At 44.2% G+C, this 24,321-nt stretch overlaps 1 protein-coding gene across 8 annotated transcripts in view; it reads left to right on the top strand.

Moving 5' to 3' along the window:
- The first annotated feature begins 6,829 nt into the window (after positions 1–6,829).
- Positions 6,830–24,321, top strand: part of GPAT9 (glycerol-3-phosphate acyltransferase 9) — a 106,781-nt gene continuing 89,289 nt past the window's right edge. For 4 of the 8 annotated variants that reach the window (XM_086800796.1, XM_086800793.1, XM_086800795.1 and 1 more), the window contains exons 1-2: positions 6,831–7,028; positions 7,166–7,185. Coding sequence is in view for 1 of the 8 variants with exons in the window: in XM_086800789.1 (XP_086656915.1) it covers positions 7,026–7,028; positions 7,166–7,185 (23 nt within the window). In the remaining 7 variants the exon portion in view is untranslated. Of the gene's footprint in view, positions 7,029–7,165; positions 7,186–24,321 lie in introns of all 8 variants that reach the window. The other 4 variants (XM_086800788.1, XM_086800789.1, XM_086800792.1 and 1 more) reach the window with 4 other exon arrangements.

The following is a 24,321-nucleotide window of genomic DNA, read 5'->3' as shown; positions in this document are numbered from 1 at the left end:
TTAAACTTTGTTATTTTTTATTCATAAGAGCGAGTTATTATTAAATAGTTAAATTCAAGTTTTCATTTTATTAATCAAGAATGTTAGAATTGTTGTGCTAGTCATTCATATTTATATTTCTATTTAAACTTTCAATGTATTGAAAAGTCATTTCTATCTATTGTAAGTTAGCAACACATGGAATATTCGGAATCCGGAATGGCTGGGACGTGATGGTGGTGATATGGTGTGAGTAATTATCGAATGTCACGGTTTGTCCATCCATCTTTCTGTGGTTAATTGGGGACACCTAATTACCACTATGTTCGTAGCATGGCACTTGGGTGATTCCGAATATTCCATGTGTAGGACATATGAAATTAGGGATAGCTGGAATTAAGTATTGGATTTATTACTTATGCGCTGTCGTGGACTTTTAGCATGTGTTGCTAACTTGTAGTGTGTTTGAATGGACAACCTTATGTAGGTTGGTGAGATTGATGGTCTTTGTGCTCGTAAGCCGGAATGGCTGGGACGTAATGGTGGTGATATGGTATGAGTAATTATCGAGAAGGGTTTTCTCAGCCATACACTGGATGACAGTTGTTTTCTCGAAAAAAGAGGCATTGATCTGATGTGTTTAATCACCCTCTGGGGTCATTGGGGATACCCATGGCTTAGAGAAAACTGGACTTGAGTATGGGTTAGTACTCACGATTGTTGTCGGTGTTAGTAGTTGTGAGCTGCTAACATTGTGTGATGGTGGACAACTAGTATAGTTGGAGAGAGTGTGAGCATGTGTTGCTCATTAGCCAGGGTGAATATGGCATGAATTTAAGACAATGGAACGAGATGATTGATATCTTAACAACAATATCCGGCTTTTGGTATGATGGGTATGCTTCTTATCAACTGTTATTATTTTGTTGAAGAAAAAAGGAATATATTTAACAACATACATATTTTGTTGTTGATGGTTTTGGTAGGACTTGCTAAACACATTTTATTGGTAATGTATGACTTTTCTTTTGTCAAATTTCTGGACCAGGGTACACAACTGAGGACAATTGCTGTTTTAACTCGTAGGATTGTTACGTGAGTGAACTTTCTTGAGAATTTAATTATATTTATTCAATAAAAATTCAAAAAGTAGGTCGGTTTTTCATACGATTGAATTTAGCGAAACAGCCTACGAAGATAAGTTGTAGACCAAGCCTATTCCCGTAATTTTAAGTACCAACTCGACTATATTCTGACGAAAAACTAGAGAGATATAGTGGCAGCAAGTTGTAGGCTTGTCCTTGTATATAGGGAGTCAAGACAAGCTTAGATAGGCAAACGTCTACAAGGAGTATTAATTCTCTTATTGTTTTCCTTATATGGTTTAATTATTTCATAAGTGAGAGAGAGAGAGAGAGAGAGAGAGAGAGAGAGAGAGAGAGAGAGCTTAAACATGGTTTGTAAGAATTGCAGGCTCCTTGGATGAAGCTCTCTTTTCTTCTATGTTCTCTTTTCTCCTTTGATAAGAAGATGTATGATTGGATCAAATTACTTCATACCTTAATAAATCCTTGAGATACTCATATGTGAGACCATGGGTCTTACATATGGAGGGGTAGATTGGACCCAATGCTTTTGTCTTGTGTTCATAAATATTTTTTTATTTAAGTTTTCCATTTAATTCTTCTTCTAATGTTGATGTATTAACTTGTAGTTAACTTATTTAAAGTAATTTGTAAAATTTGTTGAAGTCTTGTACTTGGAGAAAAGGTCCTGTAATACAAATGGATATCACCAAACAACTCGTATTGGATGCAGTTGACAGCAGGAAGCATACAAAGAATGAATCAAATATTAGCATCATGGAGTTGTCACTATTATTGAAATACATGCATCCCCTAATTCAATGTTCAAGGTAATATCAATTCCATATTGATTTTAGTTGTTTGATGATTCTTGTGAACTTAAGTTTACATAGTTTTTAAAGTTGTCCAGTTCTCTTGTAGATTCAGGGGAGGATGGTACGTGCTTCTAGGATCAATGGTTCAGTGCAAGGAGTAGAGTCAATTATCCTATAATTGAAGAGACAATGTGCTTTTGAGTTCTTCCATGGTAGTCTTTTTCCTGGGCAAGGTTTAGAGGAGTCAAAGCGGTGTTACGTGTTTAAAATGTTAACCACAGGGCCTACATCAGGTTTGGATCTCATGAACCGTATACGCCAAACATGAGGCAGTGATTTGAGGAGGTCTTGGGTTTGTTTTGATCACGTCAGGCATGTGCAAGGATGGATAACGATGGTTGCACAATTATATGATCCAAGGTACAATTTGGTCTTGAAAAGTTCTTAATAAATTTGAAATTGTTTTTAGTAGTTTTCCAACTCTTGTATGATAGCATGTAGCCTGCAAGAGCTCAAACAATTGCAACTTGTGAAATGAAAGAGGAGGACACAGTGGCACAAGTGCTTTTCTGGGAAATGATTAACAAAGTGGTGATCCAAAAAGGCTTTTCCAAACCAGATTTTTTTTTGGCTTCATGGCTGATGAGGTTGGAGCCAACTGGAGGGTAGTTAGGACAATCTATAATACTAGACCAGAGAATATATTGGAAGGTCGTGAGCGCTCGTGTCTTTTCATTGGGAGCAAAGCTTGAACATTCATACAGTATAATATGTAGTTATGAATTTTCAAGAAGAGCACAAGCAACTATGTGGTCAGTGGCGTTGTGCATTGAGTAAAGAAGAGACACTTTTAAAATTCAAACACAATAGATTGTGGTGGATGAACGATAAAGTCACTGATGCAAACTTACCAGTCATGGATTGTTGGCTTAGTTGGTGGCATACTAGATATCCCCATTGGAGGAAACATCTTGTAAGGGTAAGTATTACTTTCTTGGTTTTCGAAAAGAATAGCTTACATTTGGAATTGTCAAAGTTAATCTTTTGGCTATGGAATGTGGTTGGAGCTTGCAATTAACTTCATCTCCTATTGTAGGATGTCGATGATGCCAGTGTGTCGCACATGCCGACCACACCAATCTAGTAGAAACAAAACACACAAGTTGGTTAGCAGGTGAGGGTTTCAGGGAAACCATCTCTTTATATGATGCAACTGTTTCTGACCTCGCTAATGCCCTCTTGCAATCCACAAAGAATCATGCATTCATGCAAGGTAAATATCATGGAGCAAGACCTACAATAACAAAGTTGATGGAGAAGGCCAAAACATCAAAATCTCCAACTCCGTCAAGCACTAGGCAAGTTGGTGGGGGAAGGAGTAAGTGGCACGCCAATGCACATGCAACCGAAATTTTTTGGTGATAACATTACCATAAGCCGGCGCGCATTGAAAACCCATAGTTATAAATTTTGAGGAAGATAACGCATCACATCATCCACAATATGTCACAGAAAACGTGCCACGTAAGAAAAAAGGTAGGAGATTTAACTTTCCACCACTATTCCTTTAGCTATTGAAGGTGGTCAACACAATGCAGAGGGAGATAGAACTGAAGCAGAGGTACATGAAATTGTGGAGAGTGACATACACGACTCAATGTGAGAAACACATTGAACATCTCTATACAACAAGGTAACTTGCCAAGGATGGTTAGGTGGCCAAGATGGTAAGTGCAAAAAGAGCACCAAGAAGTGCGGGCAAGGTGTTCCAGCTCCTTCTTTCTATGGTATGAGAGAATGGTCTGGGGCAAAGGTGTGAGTCCATGTGGTTTCGTAAACAGCAGCAATGTGGATCATACTTGGAGAGTATCTACACCATCTGTTATAAACCTGATTGTGTATGAGATCCATTGGAGGCTGGTGGGTTTGTATTGCAAAAGGGACTACGTCAGGAAGCAAATGATGTAGGCCATCGGTCAACAAGGTACATAAGTGGCATATCGGATATGGCAGCCCGAAGAGAATAGATTCGGTAATTTCAAGCACAGGTACGGTCTTTGAGCATTTGGTAATTAAGGTCAAGCATATGGAAGTGTCTATAATTGGGACTGAGAAATCACTAGTACGCAATGAAAAATACTGGGTGATTATGAGAAAGAATATATCATGCACATGTCTTGACTTTCAAATCAAGGTAGGTACTGGATGACCATATTGTGCATGCAAGCACCTTTATTTTGTATATTTTCATATCTTTGGGTTAGATGCAAACCATAATATGTTTATACATCAACCCACTCTAAAAAAGGAGGACCTAATGAGAATGTTCAGTAGCAGTATAGCAGGAGAACAATGTGAAAAGGACCTCATTTTGTAATGATGACATTGTACTATAGTTTTGAAAATATCCTTTATGTTGTAATAATAAAATGTCCTTTGTCTCAATTCTCTAGTAAGGACTATTTACTTTTTGTTTTTCTAATGTTTTAGCAGGGCAATCAATATGTTTGTATGTCAATGGCTTGAATATGTTCATTCCATTCATCTACTTTTCTACTTTCCTAAATTAAGTGGATAGCCATGCATCTACTTTTCTAAATTTAGTGGATAGCCATGTAAAGTATCTTTTTTCTTTTAACTTTGTGTATCTATAAATATGACCCCTGCCGCTTACTCTAATCCTCACTTCCAAATCTTATTGCCTCCCTCTCCCTCTCATTGTATTTCTCTCCCTCACACCATCATTCTCTTCCTTACAACCCTCACCATCATCATCTAACCTTTGTTGATCTCTAATGGCTTCTTCTAATGCCCTGAGCTATACTCTGAAGGAAACCCTGGATAGGGTTTGCAAAGATTTGTGCAAAACGGGTGGAGATATGACAGAACATCTCAGAATCACGACAGACGCCCATAATCTTTAGAGCAAGATGTTGGCGGATGAGCGTATTGATTTTGGTGATTTGTATGTGTGGAATTTGAAGATTGAAAGTGCTATCGGCACTTGGTGGAGTTATTACGGGTAGATTGTCGAAGAGACGGAGAAGCCCCTACGAGAGGAGTTAAAGAATAGAGTAGTCCAAAAAGGCGCATAGGTGTAGGAACAATGCTTAATTGTAGTAGCCCTTATAAGTACATAGTTGTCTTTAGTCCGTGAGGATGATGTAATAACTTTTATGGAACAAAGTGGTCTCAACTATAGATTGCCTTGTCTTTTGTATTAATTGCCTTGTCAAATTTTTAATTTATTGTTGTTTTGATTAATTAAATAAAATTTTTGATTTGTTATCATGACTTGAACACCAGTTATGATAGAAGAGTTATATTTCAAAGTTGTATGTGAATGAACTTGGTTCTATTTGTAATTGAAATCGATATTTTTGATCTTAAGGATTTAATGTCATGTTCTTCTCTCTCTCACTTCCTCTCACTCTCGCTCTTCCTCTTCATGTCAAATAATTATGCAATGACCTCAATCATAATTGAAAAATTATTGACCTTAATAAATTTACATTCTTCACTGAACGAGAGAGAGAGAGAGAGAGAGAGAGAGAGAGAGAGAGAGGGAAAAAAACCAGGTCCTAAAATGTTTAAATATACAAATGTAAGTAATATTCAAATATGTAGAGAAACCCTCATTGCATGTAAGGTCAAATAACATGATCTTCTTAAACAACAAGATGAAGCTTAGAAATAACTTGTTGTTGTAAGGCTTAGAAAAGACATTGAATCAAGCTGGGTGCCAAGCACAACCAAGAGCATGACACATCTTGACAAATAATAACAACAAAGAGAATAATCACATTTCATGTTCAACAAAGGAGCTATACAACCAACATGCTGGAGCTAATAATGACCCTTAGAAAAAAACAAAGATCTATGATAGAAAATAAACAAATTAGTTTCTTTAAAATGGTTCAATTCGTGCATTAATAAAGAAACAATATATTTTTTAAAGGAGTTACAAGAAATCAGCTTTTATGAGAGCAACAACCTCCATCAAAGTGTCTCCGTCTCGCTAAGAGGCAACACAAATTTACACCATCTCTAGTATGCCAAACATAAGAAAATACATAGGGCACATGATAGACTTTTTAAAGAGAATCACAAAGTTGCTACCAAAAGAGATCGAGGACATAGAAAACACAAGCCCTTACGTCACAATATCCAAGTCACAATTTTGGAGATAATAGAGAAAACATAGATCGAGGACATAGAAAACACAAGCCCTTACGTGACAATTTCTAAGTCATAGTTTTGGAGACAACATAGACAAGGTAAGAACACAAATTTAGTACATTATCATTTCAAAATTAAATAAGTTTTCCATGCTTGCTTCCGTGCTAAATCTAAAATAAGTGACTGTATAAGAGAATTTGGATACAATGATTAAAAAAAAAGACTTTTTGTCTTTGGTTCCATCTTAACAAGCAATATTTCCAAAGTCCCATGTAATAGTGTACATGACTATGGATCATACAAGTGAGACTAAAGTGTATCTTGCTCGTACTGTACATTGTGAAGGTACACAAGATACCAAAGATGACTCTATGAGGTCCCTAACAATATTAGCATTGTAGAGGGGATTTGCAAGCTACAATATTATTGTCTTGCCCTCGAGGTTGTACACCACTAAATGATAGCATTGTATAGGGGATTTGCCCTTTGGGTTGTGCACCACTTGGAGAATTGGACCTTATAATCCTAGTGGTAACTCGACAATGACTCTGGGGTTCCTTTATATAAGGAGTATTTGGCATAGCTACCCAAGCATTTTAGTTCTCTTCTTATTGTGATAGTCCATGAAGTGCGTCTCTACAACCACCATGCGTGTGTATGCGTGCTATTATATTTCATTTGATAAAAGAAGAAAGTGAGACATAAATTTGATATTATATTTTATTTGGTAAAAGAAGAAGATACTGCAAATGGTGGAAGTGTTGGAGTGTCTCTTTGAGGTAGTGGGATCGAATCTCCTCGAACGAAACCGTGAGGCACCTAGTTGTATTTGATAGACCATAATAGTGAGACCGGAATTTGATAGACCACAAAGTGTGAAGGATGCGTAGGGGTGCTATGTATTGAACAGGGAGAGTCTTTGTGAGCGCTTCTGGTAGTTTTCTTGGAGCTCGTCTTCCTCGTTCACATGGTATGCTCTTGTTTTCAGAAATTTGCAGGTGTTTACGCATTACGATCCCTGTGTTTGAAGCGCGCTTAAAAGAAAAAGGGAAATCAAAATAAAAACTGCAAAATAATTTACCTCTCTTGTGCCCTTCTTTTGTGCAGGCCGGTCCACCATCGCGCAGGTATGCTTATTTTTCTCCTTTTCCTGATAGTTTATCTTTTAGTTCTTATTTAGGACTTCCAAATTCTTGTTTTTACAACTTTCTTGAATTAGCGTGATGGAAAATCGTGTTTTAGATTTTACCGTGGTTATTCAGGGCTTTGTTCAATGCTTTTTATGTAGGATAAAATTTCTCTAACTCTGCAACTGTAAGCTCTGAAAATGCAAAGATATTGTTATTGAAAAAAGACTCTCTTTTTTGGGTGGGGACACAGGGGAGCACCAAAAGTGTCAAGGTTTGAGCTCACAGACTATCCCTGCCATCAAAATATGTCAAGATCGTGTGATGGGCGTTGAGTGGCAGAGCATGGTTGGGGATTTCTCCCCATCCATCTCACAGAGTCTGTAAAGGCCCTGGGTGGGAAATTCTCCCCGTTCATCTCATGGGAGTCTGCAAAGGCCCTAAGTAGGTCGCGAGAGCACCATTTGGATAAGAGCTAAGTGAGGAAAGGCCCTTTATTTTTATGTTGCACTACTCTTTATACCCCCTGCCTCGCAAACCCCTTTCTGTAGGGTGGTTTCGTAACATTTGTACTCGATGTGAGAGACCAATGACAAGTACAAGACTACTTGACCAGTGTGGAAATGCAAGAGTCGCACTCATTTCATGCACAAAAATCAAAGGGTATTTGGTTTTTGGCTACATAGTATTCTAAAATTGTCACTCCCGCCCCCCCCTCCCCAACAAAATAGTATCCGGTTGCTTAGGGTCACTATGTTGGAGAATGCACAAGCGGAAGCATAAACAAGACGAGAGAGTAGAGAGAGCTTGTGGACAAGATCACCTTTTATATTAGCTTGAAGTTATACAATGGCAATTGGCCAGCAAGAGAATGTTGAACTTGTGCAAGGGATTGGATGAATTAGTGAGCAATGGGAAGGACTCCTTATATAGTGAATATATGACATGGCCGATTGCTCTAACCAGCTCATGACCTACTACACTTGGGAGAAAATACATAAAATATGAAATAATAGGTACAACCCCAAAACACTGAGATGCATAAATTCTAACACCCCCTTTGCAGCTCATAGTGTGCAAGAGTCGGAAGAAGATAAGCCGATGATGCAACCATAGATCCTCCAGCACCGTGAATATTGGAATCACCTTGGAGAGAGCATCCACCAACTTGTTTCCTCGAAACAAAATGCCACCACGAACAGTAAGGAACTTTGCTTGGCCACGAATTCCCACACACAAGTGGGGACGGAACACATCACGTCCCCACACAAGTGGGGACGGAACACATCACGTCCCAAAAGCCTCGAACAATGAACTCGGAGCAGATCCAGTTCATAATCTTTGCTATACAAAAGATAACCATGTCCTATGAGATGTCTAATGGTTGGAACGCCGAATCACGGCCCCCGTGCACTAGTAAGTGGAGCTGTAATCAGTCCCCTCTCCCGCCCACAAGCCTCCTTTGGCTAGAAACACACTCGGGGGGGGGGGGGGGATTGCATCTGTACTAGACAAGTACACCATCTGGGTCTTCCTGAGCCGGAAGCGCCGTGGGAGCCCTAGAAGTGGTACTAGAATCTGTATCACTATCATGTGTCGTGTCTTTGCCCTTGTGAGATGAAGCCTTGCCCTTGGTCTTGTCCTTCTTCTTGGACAAACAATCCTTGGACATATGTCCTCTTTTCCCGCAAGAGAAGCAACGACTCCGACCTTTCTTCTGAACTGAGGAAAGTGCCTGGTGAGAACTATTGACTGACACCTTCAAGTTACCCGGGACAAACTCTTCCTCCAATAGTAGGGAGCTAAGATCATCAAAATCCAATTGAGTGGATGTGACGTGGCATCGCAAAGATCAAGAAATCACATCGTAGTCCGGGGGAAGCTTGGTGAGGATAATTGCAGCTAGCTGAGCAGAGGACAAAGTTGTTAGAAGTCATCTCCTGTCTATTTCTATACACCAGGGCCTTTGTTGTGGGTGTGCCCGCCCTTATGAGGTGTTTTCTCATTTTCCCCCACTCTTCGTATTTTTCCCCCATTTTTTCCTATTTTTCTGTGCCATGGGAGGCAGTCTAGTAGTGGTAGGAGGACCTTGAACCTGGCCGACTGCATCTGTGGAGATTCTGGAAGTGGCCGACTGCACTGTATGAGTTGTGGGGCTTCTCTGACTGCCCTGCTTGCTGGCCGACTGTGATTTTTTAGTCGTGGAGGTTGCTTTGTCCAGTCGGCTGCCCTACAGCAGGCCGACTGTTGATGGGGAGGCATATAAATAGGCCCCCAGCTCCTTGTCATTTTTTGTATCAACTCCGGGATCTTCTTGTGTATATAGAGCAGAGTTACACGCCTCTATCTCTCTCTCTCTTGAGCTGTGATTTTCTGCACTGCGTTTTGCTCTCGTGTTCCCAGATGGTCATCATCTCCGCTGCGTATTCTGACATGGTATCAGAGCCTAGGCTCTAGATAGTTCTTGGGATTTGTGTGAGCAAAAGGGGGACTGTTGTGTTGCTGATTGGTGGACCGTACGGGACTGTTCGGGAAGAGGAGAAGCAAGAGGACGGCGGGCTGATTTGCTGGACAGCCACTTGCAGGTATTAGTTCTTCTTTGTTCCCACCCACCCACCCTTTTCAGAGTACATCCCCGCAATGGCAGATCTGTTTGAGATGGCCGAGAGGCATGTGAAGATCCCGACACTCCCCATGTTCCCGGTGGACCGTCAGTTGGACGGGAGCAACTACGGCATATGGAAGGTTATGATGGAATCTGTTCTGGAGTCTTACGATCTCGCTGATTTCGTCGTTGGTATTCCATGGCCGGAAGTAGAGGAAGGGGAGTTACCGTCATCCGAAAGGACCGGGAGGCTCAGACACAAATGTGGGATCGTGTCAATGCCACGGTCCGTTCGTTTATCTTTCTCAACTGCACACCGCAGGTAATCAATCATGTAAAGCATATGACGTTGGCCAGAGATATATGGCAGCATTTGGCCTCTCTTTACAACAGGGTATCGCCCATGAAGAGGGTCTCCTTGGAAGTACAGATGCGGGTTATGAACCCTGCAAAGTCGTCGACAAGTTGCTTGCTCTTCAGCAGAAAGTTCTTCAGGCTGGGAAGGAGATATCGTCAGAGGACATGGCCATAACGTTGCTGTCACACTTGCCCTCTCAGTACTCAGCATTTTACTCGTCTTTGATTACTAGTGGCAGGCTCAGCATCATCACTTGGCAGGAGCTTGTGCCAATGGTCTTGGACTAGGAGGAACGTTTCACGAACCCTCCTCACAGCGGCGGTTCGGAGGCCTTAATTGGCCAACGGTCGAAAGGCCGTAACACGGGCAAAGGGAAGGCTTCGTCGGAGAAGTCTTCTGAGAAGAAGTCCGTTACTGACCGCGAGAAACTAGAGGCAGAGAGGACCTATAATGATTGTGGCGAGAAAGGCCACTATTGGAGGCAGTGTCCCAAGCGGAAGACCGAGAAGGGTGAAGATTCCTCAGCAGTAATCATGAAGGCTCCGGCTTTTGTGCACCTGGAGGTGGTGGACACCGATGTTTCATTTTCTTCAGGCAGGGAGGAGATTGGAGGATTCTCCGCAACGGATACTTGGGAGTGGATTCTAGATAGTGGTGCTTCCAGGTACATGACTCCTTCTCGTTCCGGTTTAGAGGATCTCTGCAGGCTTTCTGGTCACATTCTTACTGGGGATACATCTACTATCCCAGTTCACAGTGAGGGCAGGATGGAGATAGTTCCCGATGGCAGAGGGAGGAAGCATTCCTCCCAGGTGTTGTATGTTCCGTCACTTGGTTTTCATCTGTTGTCATTGCATCAGGTTTGCAAGACTGGCGTACGGGTGGAGTTTGATGAGCATTTTGTTGCTCTCCGGGACAAAGCAACAGGCCAGGTGGTTTGGGAAGGCGGAGTGGAGAATGGAGTTTACAAGCTTTCAGCACTCTCTCTCCCAGGTCCTCAGGTTTGTAATGAGTGGCAGTCTGGTAATGACCACTTAAGTGTGGATATGCTACAGGTGCAGGCTTTCCGGGACCAGATGGTGGATAGCTTGCCAGTAGATGGCAGCAGTTGGCAAGAACTCTCCAGTACTAATGTTGGTAGTTCTTGTGTTCGTCAGTCAGAGGAAACTAAACAGGTAACTTATGCCCTGATGTCTCGTAGTATTCGGGACAAAGAACCTCCTGTAGATGAGGATGTTCTTTCCACGGGGACCTTTCGGAAAGCCAGGCAGGAAAGCCAGGCAGGTGGTAGTTGATTACTTGCAGAAGGAGGTGCATACTCCAGGCTTTGTGGTTCCGGATTCAGAGGGGGTGGTTGACAGGTTTCAGAAGGCCTTGCGTGGTCTTCAGCAGGTTTCCAGGACTTGTTTTTGCACCGTAACAGGTGTTGATCCTCGTGAGCAGTGTGATGCCTCTTTGACTCAGAAGCAGAATGGTTCATTGATCTGGTTAATGGACACCAGATTGGACGGGAGCTTCGTGATGAGGCAGTTGAGTTCATGGTTGCGGATGACTCTTTGGGAGGCAGGATTGCATTTCCTGTGGTTTCTGCGGCATGCGAAGGATCATGGACTCTTGTACACAGGAGGGGGATTGTTGGATGGAGTCCGACTCCACGGTTGGAGTGACTCAGATTGGGGAGGAGATCCGGACACGAGGAGATCTACTTCAGGCCCAGGAGCAGTTTTACGAAGCAGTAAGAGGCAGTCATCTTTTGCCTTGTCGATGACAGAGGCAGAGTACCGGGCTGCTTGTGATGCTGCTTGTGAGGTAGTGAGGATGCAGAGGTTGCATTGCAGGATTGGGCTTCCACTAGAGGAACCCATGGTCATCCAGAGGCACTTTGTTCGTGAACAGATCGTTGCTGATGACATCTTGCTAGAGTTCTGTTCGACGGAGGACAGTACGGTGGACCTCTTCACGAAGTCGCTATCTCAGGATTTGCTCAGGCGGCACCCCAGCTCCCTGTGGTTGGTTTCACAGCTAGGAGCTGAGAGGGGGTGTTAGAAGTCATCTCCTGTCTATTTTTATACACCAGGGCCTTTGTTGTGGGTGTGCCCGCCCTTATGAGGTGTTTTCTCATTTTTTCCCACTCTCCGCATTTTTCCCCCATTTTTCCCTATTTTTCTGTGGCATGGGAGGCAGTCTAGTAGTGGTAGGAGGACCTTGAACCTGGCCGACTGCATCTGTGGAGATTCTGGAAGTGGCCGACTGTACTGCATGAGTCGTGGGACTTCTCTGATGCTGGCTGAGCCACTCTGCTCTGCTGCTGGCCGACTGTGATTTTTCAATCGTGGAGGTTTCTTGTGTCCAGTCGGCTGCCCTGCAGCAGGCCGACTGCTGATGGGGAGGCATATAAATAGGCCCCCAGCCCCTTGTCATTATTTGTATCAACTCCGAGAACTTCTTGTGTATATAGAGCAGAGTTACAAGCCTCTATCTCTCTCTCTCTTGAGCTGTGATTTTTTGCACTGCGTTTTGCTCTTGTGTTCCCAGATCTGGTCATCATCTCCGCTGTGTATTTTGACAAAAGCAACACCCATAGCTAGTAACTGGTCATGGATAACCTTAACCTTCATGAGAAACGACTACATGGAACTGCCTTCAGGGAATAACAAACCGTAGAGTTGTCCTTGCAAGGTAATTGCCCGCACCGACGAATCTCAAGCAAAATGATCCTCCAATTTAGACCATACATGATTGCATCTGTACTAGAGAAGTACACCATTTGGGTCTTCCTGAGTCGGAAGCGCCATGGGAGCCCTAGAAGTGCTACTAGAATCTGTATCACTATCGTGTGTCGTGTCTTTGCTCTTGTGAGATGAAGCCTTGCCCTTGGTCTTGTCCTTCTTCTTGGACAAACAATCCTTGGACATATGTCCTCTTTTCCTGCAAGAGAAGCAACGACTCCGACCTTTCTTGTGAACTGAGGAAAGTGCCTGGTCAGAACTATTGACTGACACCTTCAAGTTACCTGGGACAGACTCTTTCTCCAATAGTAGGGAGCTAAGATCATCAAAATCCAACCAAGTGGATGTGACCTGGCATCGCAAAGATCAAGAAATCACATCATAGTCCGGGAGAAGCTTGGTGAGGATAAGTGCAACTAGCAGAGTAGAGGACAAAGCAACACCCATAGCTAGTAATTGGTCATGGATAACCTTAACCTTCATGAGAAACGACTACATGGAACCGCCTTCAAGGAATAACAAACCGTAGAGCTGCCCTTGCAAGGTAACTGCCCGCATCGACGAATCTCAAGCAAAGAGATCCTCCAATTTAGACCATACGTGATGAGCATTGGTGAGAGTTTGCACTGCCGGTGAGACCTCCTCTGTGATGGTCCACACAAGCACCGAGTACGTCTTCGAGTCTTGAGTCTCCCAGTCTTGTAATTCCGCAACAAATTCATCCTCCTAATCCTGAGTCCATCTCTTGGAGTTTTGAGGACGCTCGGGCTTCCTCTTAGTGCCCTGAACAATATCCCACAAACCCTTGTGGATGAACTAGATTCACATTTGAAGCTTCCAATGGGCATAGTTGTCAAGCCTCCAGGATCTCTCCCCGTAAGGCAAACCTACAAAACAAACCATAAACCATGAAGGGGGTGTAGGCATACTCGCCACCTAACCATGACAGCCATGAGCGAGGCTCACAATCTTGGCCATCCCCACCGAGCCACGAGCTAGAGCGTCATGCTTTCGTGAGTGCCCTGCCATCGTCCTCATCCGGTGTCCTCTACCACCCGGGGTTGTCCCCCAAGGATGACGGCCTCTTGCGTGATGGTGCTCCTACTCCACGCGCTCTGCACTCTTGTGCTTCATCTGTCGGTGTGTGCCCAACTGGTACCCCTCCCCCCAATAAATAGGGAAGGAACACCCAAAAAGCACACACTATCAATAGCGGACCAAAAAGCACACGTCTACCCACAACATATCACACTCTAGCTCGTCAATCTGCCTGTCCCTAGCATGCACATTGTTAGCACATTCATCCCCAATTTGTGCCCATGTTTGGTGTCCTTTTGGTCCCTTTTGCATGGCCCTTGATTGTGGACTAGCCACCCTTATTTTATATATTTTTCTAGGATTTTTCCCAGCTTGGATGCCTTTTTTCCAGTGGGCCAGCTTCAGATGCCCAGTCGGCCAGCTTCAGCATTTCCAGTCGGCCAGCTCTCCCCACCTATAAATAGGTGAGCTGGCCTCTCAGTTTTGTATCTTGCCTAGTCTATCTTTTGCTCCCCCACTTATGAGACTACTTCTGTCTCTTGCTTGGGACTGTATCACTTCAGTATATTCAGCATAGTTGCTCCATATCTCTCTCTCTCTTGCACTCTCTACTCAGCACACTCTAGTGCATATTTGCTTCCGCTCTGTGCACGAAGTTGTCACACTCGCAACACTAGAGAAACACCCTCTATTGGTCGAAACCAATAGTCTCAAGGACAATCCGACTAAGAGATCAACCTGCACAAGTAACATGACATGAGCGTAAAGTCCTAGTCACAAAAGCCTAATCTGGAGCGAATGGATCATCTGGGTAACTCGAAGCTGACAGTGCTACCAGTACCAAAGGTAAGCAACCACTATCCTAAAGAGTTATCCCGAAACCAAAAGTATCTTCCTTTTGACTACCATGCTTTCATCTTGATGTCCTCTATAAATCTGGTTCGGAAAAAACCACAAAACTGGGGAAACCGAGAACCTACTACTGAAGCTTGAACCAAGTGGAACACAACTTTAGTCTCTTCCCAAACAAGAGAAGAACCGATCTTCTAGAAAGATCATCAATCTATACTTCGTCACCTCGGAAGTCTAACTTCCCAAACAAACCTTGGAAAGTCTATGAGTACCTTGGACATGCAAGGAACAACTGTTCCAATAGACCTGGTTATGACGCAAGCTAGTGTAACATGCGGAAGCTCTGGGGGTCTTCTTTCAGCCCTAAACACCACTGAGAACATGCTGATGCAAAAACGTAGAAAGAGGAGAGAGAAGAGAGAGAGAGAGCTGGAAATTCAGTATATTAATATGGTACAAAAAGGTACCCTACATCTACAGCCATAGGCTGCCTTTCATAAAAGGTGTCCTACTCTAAGGACCCAACTCATAGGGAGTTGAATCATTAACACAATGAGCACATGTGCCTTTTATAGGCCTCTTGGACCAAAGGAGAACTGGCCGACCAGCAGTCGGCCAGCCGACTGGACAAAATCCTCAAGCGTTGATGCGCCTGCAACGGACAGCCCTTGGTACAGCCAACTGTCCTGCAATGTCTTCCATTGTCCTTATCCAAGTCCACACTTATCAAATCTGCACAACATGCTCCTAAATTCTGGTTCTATTCTGATCATCCCTTCTTTATCTTGTTGCCTCCTTAGGGTTAGCCCCTGTGAGAAGTATGTACATGTGTGTGCACATGACAGCTAGCATCTATCATAATTGTTTGATCAAAAGTAAAGTATCTATTGTAGGCGCAGAGTTTGAATGAAGTCTTGACAATCTGGTGTAGCCTCGTAACATGCGATGGATCATGGCGTCCCATACCACCATGATACACCCCATACCCGTGCTACGATTACTACAAAAACAACGATTACTACAAAACACCAGTTTGTGGATCTGTCGTGATCTATTAGAAACAAAAAATGCCAATGGCTGACCATGTGCCACGAACTGAAACAAGTTCTCGAAAGAAAGAACTCCAAACGAGACTACTGATCATAACTTGGTCCAAGGATTAGACAACATCTGTGTACACAAAGAAGAACAACCTTGACCAACGTCCCAGTCAAAGCATCTGTCTAAACCTAGAAAATCTTGGAAACCAAAACTGGCTTCTAAAAAATTATGCACATAACGCAAATTCTTGAATAACCATGATTCAATGGTCTTGGTATAAGAATAGGCAGGTATACTTGGAATAGTGTAAATATCTGTACACACTCCTGCTATGGATATAAAACTAGAGGACTGTAAGGCTGAAAAGGTACATATTGGGTATTGTCGTATAACCGTCCTGTCATGCAATTTGACAATGAATCCCAACAAGTAAACTTAATCTAGATGCCCTCTATCAAATATCCGTGTAGCCACAGTGGCAATGTGTGGTCAACTATTCCTCAATCCTACATATGTAGATAAGTCTTGCCTATCAAAGCCTAACAACGAAAACAATGGTCATTCTAATATCTGTAGGGTATTAGGTTTATATCTTGCATGGTACAAGCCCATGACTAACTCGTGTGTGTGTGTCCGTGAAGTTCTTGGAGTAAAAACTCCCATGTGTACCCCAGAACAAACATGTGTACTTGCATAATATGGTACAACAGTGTGCTTTTATTGTTAAACCCTATCTTGCATGTGAAAAACAAACACATACCTCATAACACGCTGGTCCAAAACTGAGATAGAATGAAGCACATTAATCTGAACCTCGCAAGTACACCACAAAGTCCCGTACACAACCTAGACATCTTGGAGAGAAAAGAATCTGAAGAAAGATCGTAGAAAAAACATGTCACCATCACTTGCTGCTGTAGGGCAGCCCACTGACGATCGTACGCCTCTGTCCGGACAGCCCACATGTGGCTGTCCACAACCTTTGGCTGCGTGTGGTAGACCTCGGGTAACATGGATGGCTGTGGCATGTGCAGCTCTGCTAGATTGCCTTGCATCTGCATGAGTGCGTGCACACATCATGCGTGGCTGCATGGGAAACAGCCCCAAAAACTTGGGCTTCCTCACCCCAAAGGGGTGCCCGTCAGCAAGGTGCAGTCCCCATGTGGGCTGCCACAAGCGCCATTGAGCCTCGACAATCCCTGCAACCGTCGACAGCCCTGGTCGACTCCAACAGCCCTTCACAAGTGCCATCGATAGTCCTCCTCACGTTCGTAGCATAGGCGACCACTCGTAAAAAAAAAGTACCTTAAAAAAAAACGATGCTTTCTTTTCCCAGGCTTCCTGTTTTTTTTTTTTTTCCTTGCCAGCGCTTATCCTGGCAGCCAACTTTTTTCTGGCTGCTGCTTTTCTTGTCCCCCACGTGCTCTGGCTGCCGCTTTTCTTGTCCCCCTCGTGCTGCCGCCACCTACCTCACTTTCCTGTGGCTGCCTGGTGGCCTGCACGTGGGCCTTTGCCTGTTCATACAGCAGCAAGTATGCGATAGCATGCTTTTCTTCTCTCTATGCTGCGCTTCCTCGCCATGCTGGCCTTGCTTTGCTGCGGGTGACCCCTACTCAGCACCCTTGTGGCTACTGTCTGCACACAGTAACCCCTATGGCTGCCCTGTGGGATTTTACCGCAGCCTCTCACCAGCCTTAGGCTAGCCTATGGCGCCTGCACACAGCAGCCCTACTTGGCTGGCCTGCACATGGCAGCCATGCAACCTTGGGCCAAGCCTATGGGAAATCCTTCCCATATTCAAAAGCACACATTCAACCACACCTGCATACCTCATTCTTGCAGTCTTCATCAACACCTCTCTCACACACGTCATAAAAAGACGGACCGGAAGGGTAGGGACCTGTGGAGGAAGAAGATGTACAACCACTTGTCTGGCAACTCCACATGCAAAACTCACCAACAACTGATGCCGGAGTAGAATATAGAGCCAAAACTCCAACGCTTGCCTTTGTAGAAGAAAACGCAACCAATAACCTGGCTGGAGGAGATATCTATGACAAGGTGCCACCACACACTATACATGGCTCTTCGATTTCCCATGCTCTTGCATATGGGATAATCCACCACAACTTCTAGTCATGCGATAACCCGAGAGTAGCTACGCGAATCGCCACATCCAACACCCTCCTTCAATTCGAGCACCTCGGTCAAACAGAGGTTAGGACCGCCTTGTGTGGTCGAGCTCTAATACCATGTTGGAGAATGCACAGGCTGAAGCATAAACAAGATGAGAGAGAGTAGAGAGAGCTTGTGGACAAGATGAAACCGGCCTCTGATAGAAAACCAGAGTGCGGTAAGAGCTAAAACCCGTCCACTTGTAGTCTAGATGAAAAACCAAACACAGATTGGAGCTAGAGTGCCCAAATCTGAATACACAACGACACCTGTTGGCCCCAAAGCTTGGCGCCCCTTGCGGTATTTCTTTATTCCATTAAAATAATATGTATGGCTGAGTACAATACAAAAACCAGCCAAGAGTTTACACCTGTAGTCCAATCTGACTGCCCACAAATCCTTCTCAGCACAGAGGATCTATGCACACAGATCTGTGTCCTCAAGCAACACACTGTGTCTCCCTCTGATCAGCCAAGATCACAAAGCAGGCCAGCCATGGGCATACATCTGGCATAACTCATAAGCATGATACATCTTCTCAGCTCAACATACATGTGCTGTTCAATCCCTGTCTTAATCCCTTGTCAATCTGCTATACTCCTCCTCTCACAAGGAGCCAGATAACACATACCTGTAGCAGACATCAAGCAATAGAAAGAGAGATGGATGAACAGAGTCAAGGCTTACCAAGTTCAGCTCGTGAAACAACTCTGGAGGAAGCAACAGCACCAATCTGTGCCTGCAGGCACTTGAACCCACAATCCTGCTTCACACGTGTGCTTGCACTTGCCTGTATCTTCCTCCTGATGCTCACTCCTATGCTGTCCTTGAAAGTACAGATCTGAAAATCAGCACTGTACTTGATTGTACCGCCTCGGGATGCGTGCCAGGCGTTGTACTTGCAAAAACAGCCTGCTGTCCACTTCTGTACCAGCCTGAATCAGCATGCACAGGTCTGTCCAGCACCTGTAAACACTTCTGCAGCAGCTGTACCTTCTGTACCTGACTGCCCGTACACTGTACGGCAGTCGTACAGGGGTGTACTTGCTGAAAAACCAACTGTGCAGCCTGCACAGGCCTTCTGCGCAGCCCAACAGTAGCTGTCCTGTGCGCCGCCAGCAGCAGAGGAGAAAGAGAGAGAGAGAGAGAGAGTCCAGCACTGGCCGTACAGTGCTGTACGGCTGGTTTGCCTCAGAAAAACAGCAGCACACTTCTCTTCAGCAGTCGCCTCCCCTTCCTGTGCTTTTCCACGCTTGGATACATGCGCATGAAGGAAGCCTCTCCTTTTGCTACACGACTCCCCCAAAAAGAGAGGAGAGAGAGTGTAGAGAGAGAAAACCTCCTTCCCAAGTTAATCCCTAGGGCCCAACTTAATAAGTTCCCTAGGGCCACTAAGGCCTAGGGGCAACTTTTATAAACATTAAAAGTTAATGTTTTAATGTTCCCCCTTCACACCTAGGGTTGTCCACACATCTTTAAACACTGTCCGGGCACCCCCCATGTGAATCATAAAATATTCTGACCCTGCAACCACCATGCCCACACTTGTCCTGCTCCATTTTCACAGGGCCATGACATACCCCCCTCTTGAAAGATGGCAAGCGTCCTCGATTGCATTCTGGTGATGCATCAAAATATCGAAAGTGAAATATACAATATGGCAAGATCAGCGTCCCAATCTCTCTGAGCCATACACATGTATCATCATTCACTGCAATCCAATGGCATAGTAATAGTCCAAGTTGTATACCACTGTGAACCATACATATCCAGAAAAATCTCCATGTGACTAGTACACATATATCATAGAAGTCCCATAAACAGATGTACTGTCAGCCTCAGTACCTTCGGATGAGATAAAATCTGCACCAAGCGACCTCTAGATGTCATCTGAGCCTGTCTGTATCAAGGGAGTGGAGGTGCTACCCCCCTCTTGAGCATCAGGTAATGCTCCAGACCCATGCTCTGCTGAACCTGAATGAGCCACAATAAGAGTCGGCTCTAACTCAAAGGCATCGAGATAAAGCTGCAAAACCTGAGGTGAATCTGTTAAGTCACCTTCCTCCATCCACTTCGCATCCATCGGTGAATAGTTCTTGAACTTCACAAGATAGCGACGGGAAACTTTACCTCGTACCTTCCTTTCTTTATGTGCCAGTATCTGCTCTGGAATCAGAACCTCATCAAGTTCCTCAACTTCCGGCTGAGCCTCATCTGATACATCATCAGGCACATCCCCACGGAAAGGTCTAAGAAGACTCACGTGAAAAGCATTGTGAATCCTCCAGTGATCTGGTAACTTCAAACGATAGGTTACCTCACCAATCTTTTCCAAAACCTGAAAAGGCCCATAATATCGCATGCTCAACTTAGGGAATAAGCGCTCTTTACCCTTCATCTTCTTGAGTCTAGCCTTTTCAAAGCGCAAAAGAACCCAATCACCCAATGCAAACTGTAAATCACGTCTGTGACGGTCTGCGGCTTTCTTTTGCTTCTGCTGAGTTTTCTGGAGGGCCAACTTAACTCTCCGATAAGCTTCATCCAAGCTCTCCACATACTGATCAGCCTCAAAGATCTTATCCTTTGTATGCAAAATGGGTGGTACCTTCTTCCCTCCTTCTACAATCTCAAAAGGCGCCTTGCCTGTCGAGCTATGTACAGTGTTGTTATATGCAAACTCCACTAAAGGAAGATACTTTTCCCATTGTTGCTTGTGCTCTGACACATAACACTTGAGAAGATCCAACACTGTAGAGTTAGCCTCTTCTGACTGACCATCTGTCTGTGGATGAAATGACGATGAAAACTTGAGAGTTGTACCCATGTTGTCAAACAACCCTCTCCAAAACAAACTCGTCATCCGTGGATCACGGTCACTAATGATAGACGTAGGCAAGCCATGATACTTGAAGATGTTCGCCATGAACAACTTCACCATATGATCCACTTTAATTGTCTTCCTCACGGGAATGAAATGAGCCTGCTTACTGAACCTGCATATGATAGTCCAGATGCCATCATTTCCCGTTTGTGTCCGTGGAAGATCAAATACAAAATCCATGGCAATGCTCTCCCAAGGTCTATCCGGAATAGGTAAAGGCTGTAATAACCCTGGTGTCTTCTGACGGTCAAACTTTACCTTCTGACATACGATGCATTGCCTCACAAAGGCATCAACATCTCTTCTCAAAGTTGGCCAATAAAAGAAAGTCTCCACTGCTTTGACCGTGGCGTCAATACCTCTATGACCTGCATACGGTGGAGCATGACTTTCAATCATAACCTTGAGTCGCAATGGCCTGGTAACACACAGTCTGCCATGCATCAATAAAAACCCATCTCTGAGAGTGTAATGCTCATGCCGCTGACCCTCAGACATCTGATCATACAACCTTTCAAAATCCTCATCATGGGCATACTGCTCTTTCATTTCATCAAGCTCATGATGATAAGCAAGAGAAACTGCAGAGACCTGTGGCTTGCGTGACAAAGCATCTGCCACTACATTCTTTTTGCCTTCCACATGCACAATCTGGAAGTGAAACATTGACAAAAAGTTTGCCCAACGCATATGCTTCTCTGAAAGCTTAGTCTGCGTGAGGAAGTAACGCAAGGTTTGATGATCTGTCTGTACAGTGAAATCAGCCCCAAGCAAGTAGTGTTTCCATGTAGAAAGAGCGTGAATTACAGCCAACATCTCTTTCTCATACACCTGTAAATGCTTCTCAGCATCTTGCAAAACTCTACTCTCATAGGCTATCACATGTCCCTCTTGCATGAGAACTGCACCAATGCTACTTCCACATGCATCACACTGGACAACAAAAGCCTTTCGGAGGTCCGGTAACACCAATACTGGGTCCGAAGTAAGCTTTTCTTTGAGCTTTTTGAATGCTGTAATTTCCCGATCAGCCCATCTAAACGGAGTTGCTTTCTTCGTCAAAGCATGAAGAGGCGAAGCAATTTCAGCAAAGTGCCGTATGTAACGCCTGTAATAGGAACACAATCCTAGAAAGCTGCGTACATCATGCACGGTCCTCAAAGCTGGCCAATTAAGTATTGCTTCCACCTTTGCTGGATCCATACGGACTCCATGACCAGACACAATATGCCCCAAGAAATGTATCTCCTGCAAAAAGAACTCACTCTTCTTGCCATTAACCACCAACCTATGGTTTCTGAGTTCTGCAAACACAATGGCCAAATGCCTTCTATGCTCTTCCTCAGTTCGTGAATGCACAATCATATCATCAAAGAATGTGCCCACAAACTCTCTATGAGGTCTGAAAATCCTGTCCATCATTCTATTAAATGTGGCAGGCGCATTCGTCAAACCAAAGGGCATAACCAAGAACTCATACAACCCAAATGTGGTTCGGAATGCTGTCTTATGCACATCCTCGGGTCTAATGCGTATCTGATGATACCCGCTTTTCAAGTCAATACGACTAAAAACTGTGGAGCCCTGTAAGCGGTCCAAGATGTCATCGATCCTCGGTATGGGGAATCGATTCTTGATGGTATTCTTATTCAGCGCCCTGTAATCAATACACATGCGCCAAGAACCATCCTTCTTCTGCACTAAGAGCACAGGTGAGCAAAAGGGTGATGAGCTAGGCTGAATCAACCCCTTATTTAGAAGCTCCTGCACCTGACTCATAATCTCTTCCTGTTGGGCTGCACTAACACGATACGGCGGTCTATTCGGTGGAGTACTACCAGGAATCAGATCTATGGCATGATCTTCTGGCCTCTCAGGAGGTAATTCTCCTGGCAATGACTCGGAAAAACAATCTTGAAACCCACTTAAGAAATCAGCCCTGTCCTTATCTAACATTGACAAATTAGACTTAGACTCATCATCTTGTGCATCCTTTACATAAATCAAGTACGCGGAAAGATGCTTTTTCATTACTGATGAAATCGCCGAAGCGGATACAATAGGAACAGATTCCCCTTTGAGTTTTACATCCAATACATGCTCTTTTCCTCTATGAGTCAGAGTAATTTTCCTATTGTAAGTATCCACCACCGCATGTACCCTGTGGCACCATGGCATCCCCAACAAAACATCACAGCCATCCAAAGGCATGATGAAGAACTCCTCGCTGTCCACATAACCCTGCAAATGAAGCCGAAGCTTCCCAATAATAGGAGTAACGGGTTCTGCATACCCTGGACAAGCCATATTTGCCTCATGTAACGGCCCCATGTCCTCTGCGCGAATCCCCAATCGGCCAGCCAAATCTGGTGAAATGAAGTTGGCTCTAGCACCTGTGTCAAAGAAGATCAAAGCATTCTGATCTCTCACTTTGCCCCATGCCCTGCACAACTCTGTAGCTTCACCACTTAGCTGCTCCCCCACAAGATCAGGAACTAAGCCTGCAGAAGGCTTTGGTTTCTTTGGCTTGGGCTCTCCTTTATTGTCAGGGTCCTTCTTGGACGTTCTTTTGGGACAATTGAATGACATATGCCCCTCTTCAGTACAGTAAAAACACTTTTGAGCATCTCTCAAAGCCTGTCTTTCCTCAGAAGTCCTTTTGGGCATTGGCAACTTCTTATACTTTGTCTCTGTAGACCCTTTAGCATCACGAGAAGCATGCCCAAATTTTTCAGCTTTCTTGCTCAATTTCTTACTGTCCTTAAACCCAGATGAACCACCTGTGAGTAACGCATTAGCTGTCATAGCATTTTCAATCATCTGTGACATGTTCGTTACTCTTGTCTTTATACAATAATCTCGTACCTCCTTGGGCAGCCCACAACAATACTTCTCTACCTGCTCAGATAATGGCACGGCACGATAAGAAGTCACTGGGAGTAGAGCTTCCCAAAACTTCTTGTTATAATCCTCCAAACTATCACACTTTGAAGCATCCAGCTTGTGCCATGCGGTCATAACATCCACCTCAAATGTAGATGTGAGCCATACGGAAGAGAAAACCTGTTTGAATTGAACCCATGTGGTGGGTGCTATGCCCTGCAAAAGAAGAGTAGACCACCACTGCAAAGCATTGCCCTTGAGAAAAGTGGCAGCTTTCCTCACCTTCGAGGACTCTGTGTAATTCCCACCAGAAAAAGCAGCATCAAACTGCTGTAAAAAGGTAAGGGCCTTCAATTTATCCTTGGCTCCACTGAAAGTGTCAAACTTCACTGCAGCTCCCCCTTCCTTGTAATCCTTCGCCTTGCCCATAGGCGTTAGATTATCATATGGAAGTGGTTTCGTAAGATTGCTGCCCCCAACATTCATACCCATCATTGGGTCAACATTTCCCATTCCAACACCAGGCATACAATACATCCCAGCCATGTTTCCATACATTCCATGCTGCATACCT

This window comes from Cibotium barometz, chromosome 7 (genome assembly GCF_041138505.1).
Source record: "Cibotium barometz isolate CiBa-2024 chromosome 7, ASM4113850v1, whole genome shotgun sequence".
In the NCBI taxonomy this organism is placed as follows: domain Eukaryota; kingdom Viridiplantae; phylum Streptophyta; class Polypodiopsida; order Cyatheales; family Cibotiaceae; genus Cibotium; species Cibotium barometz.
Note: the sequence above shows the minus strand (reverse complement) of the source record. Positions and strands in the feature narration are given on the sequence as shown.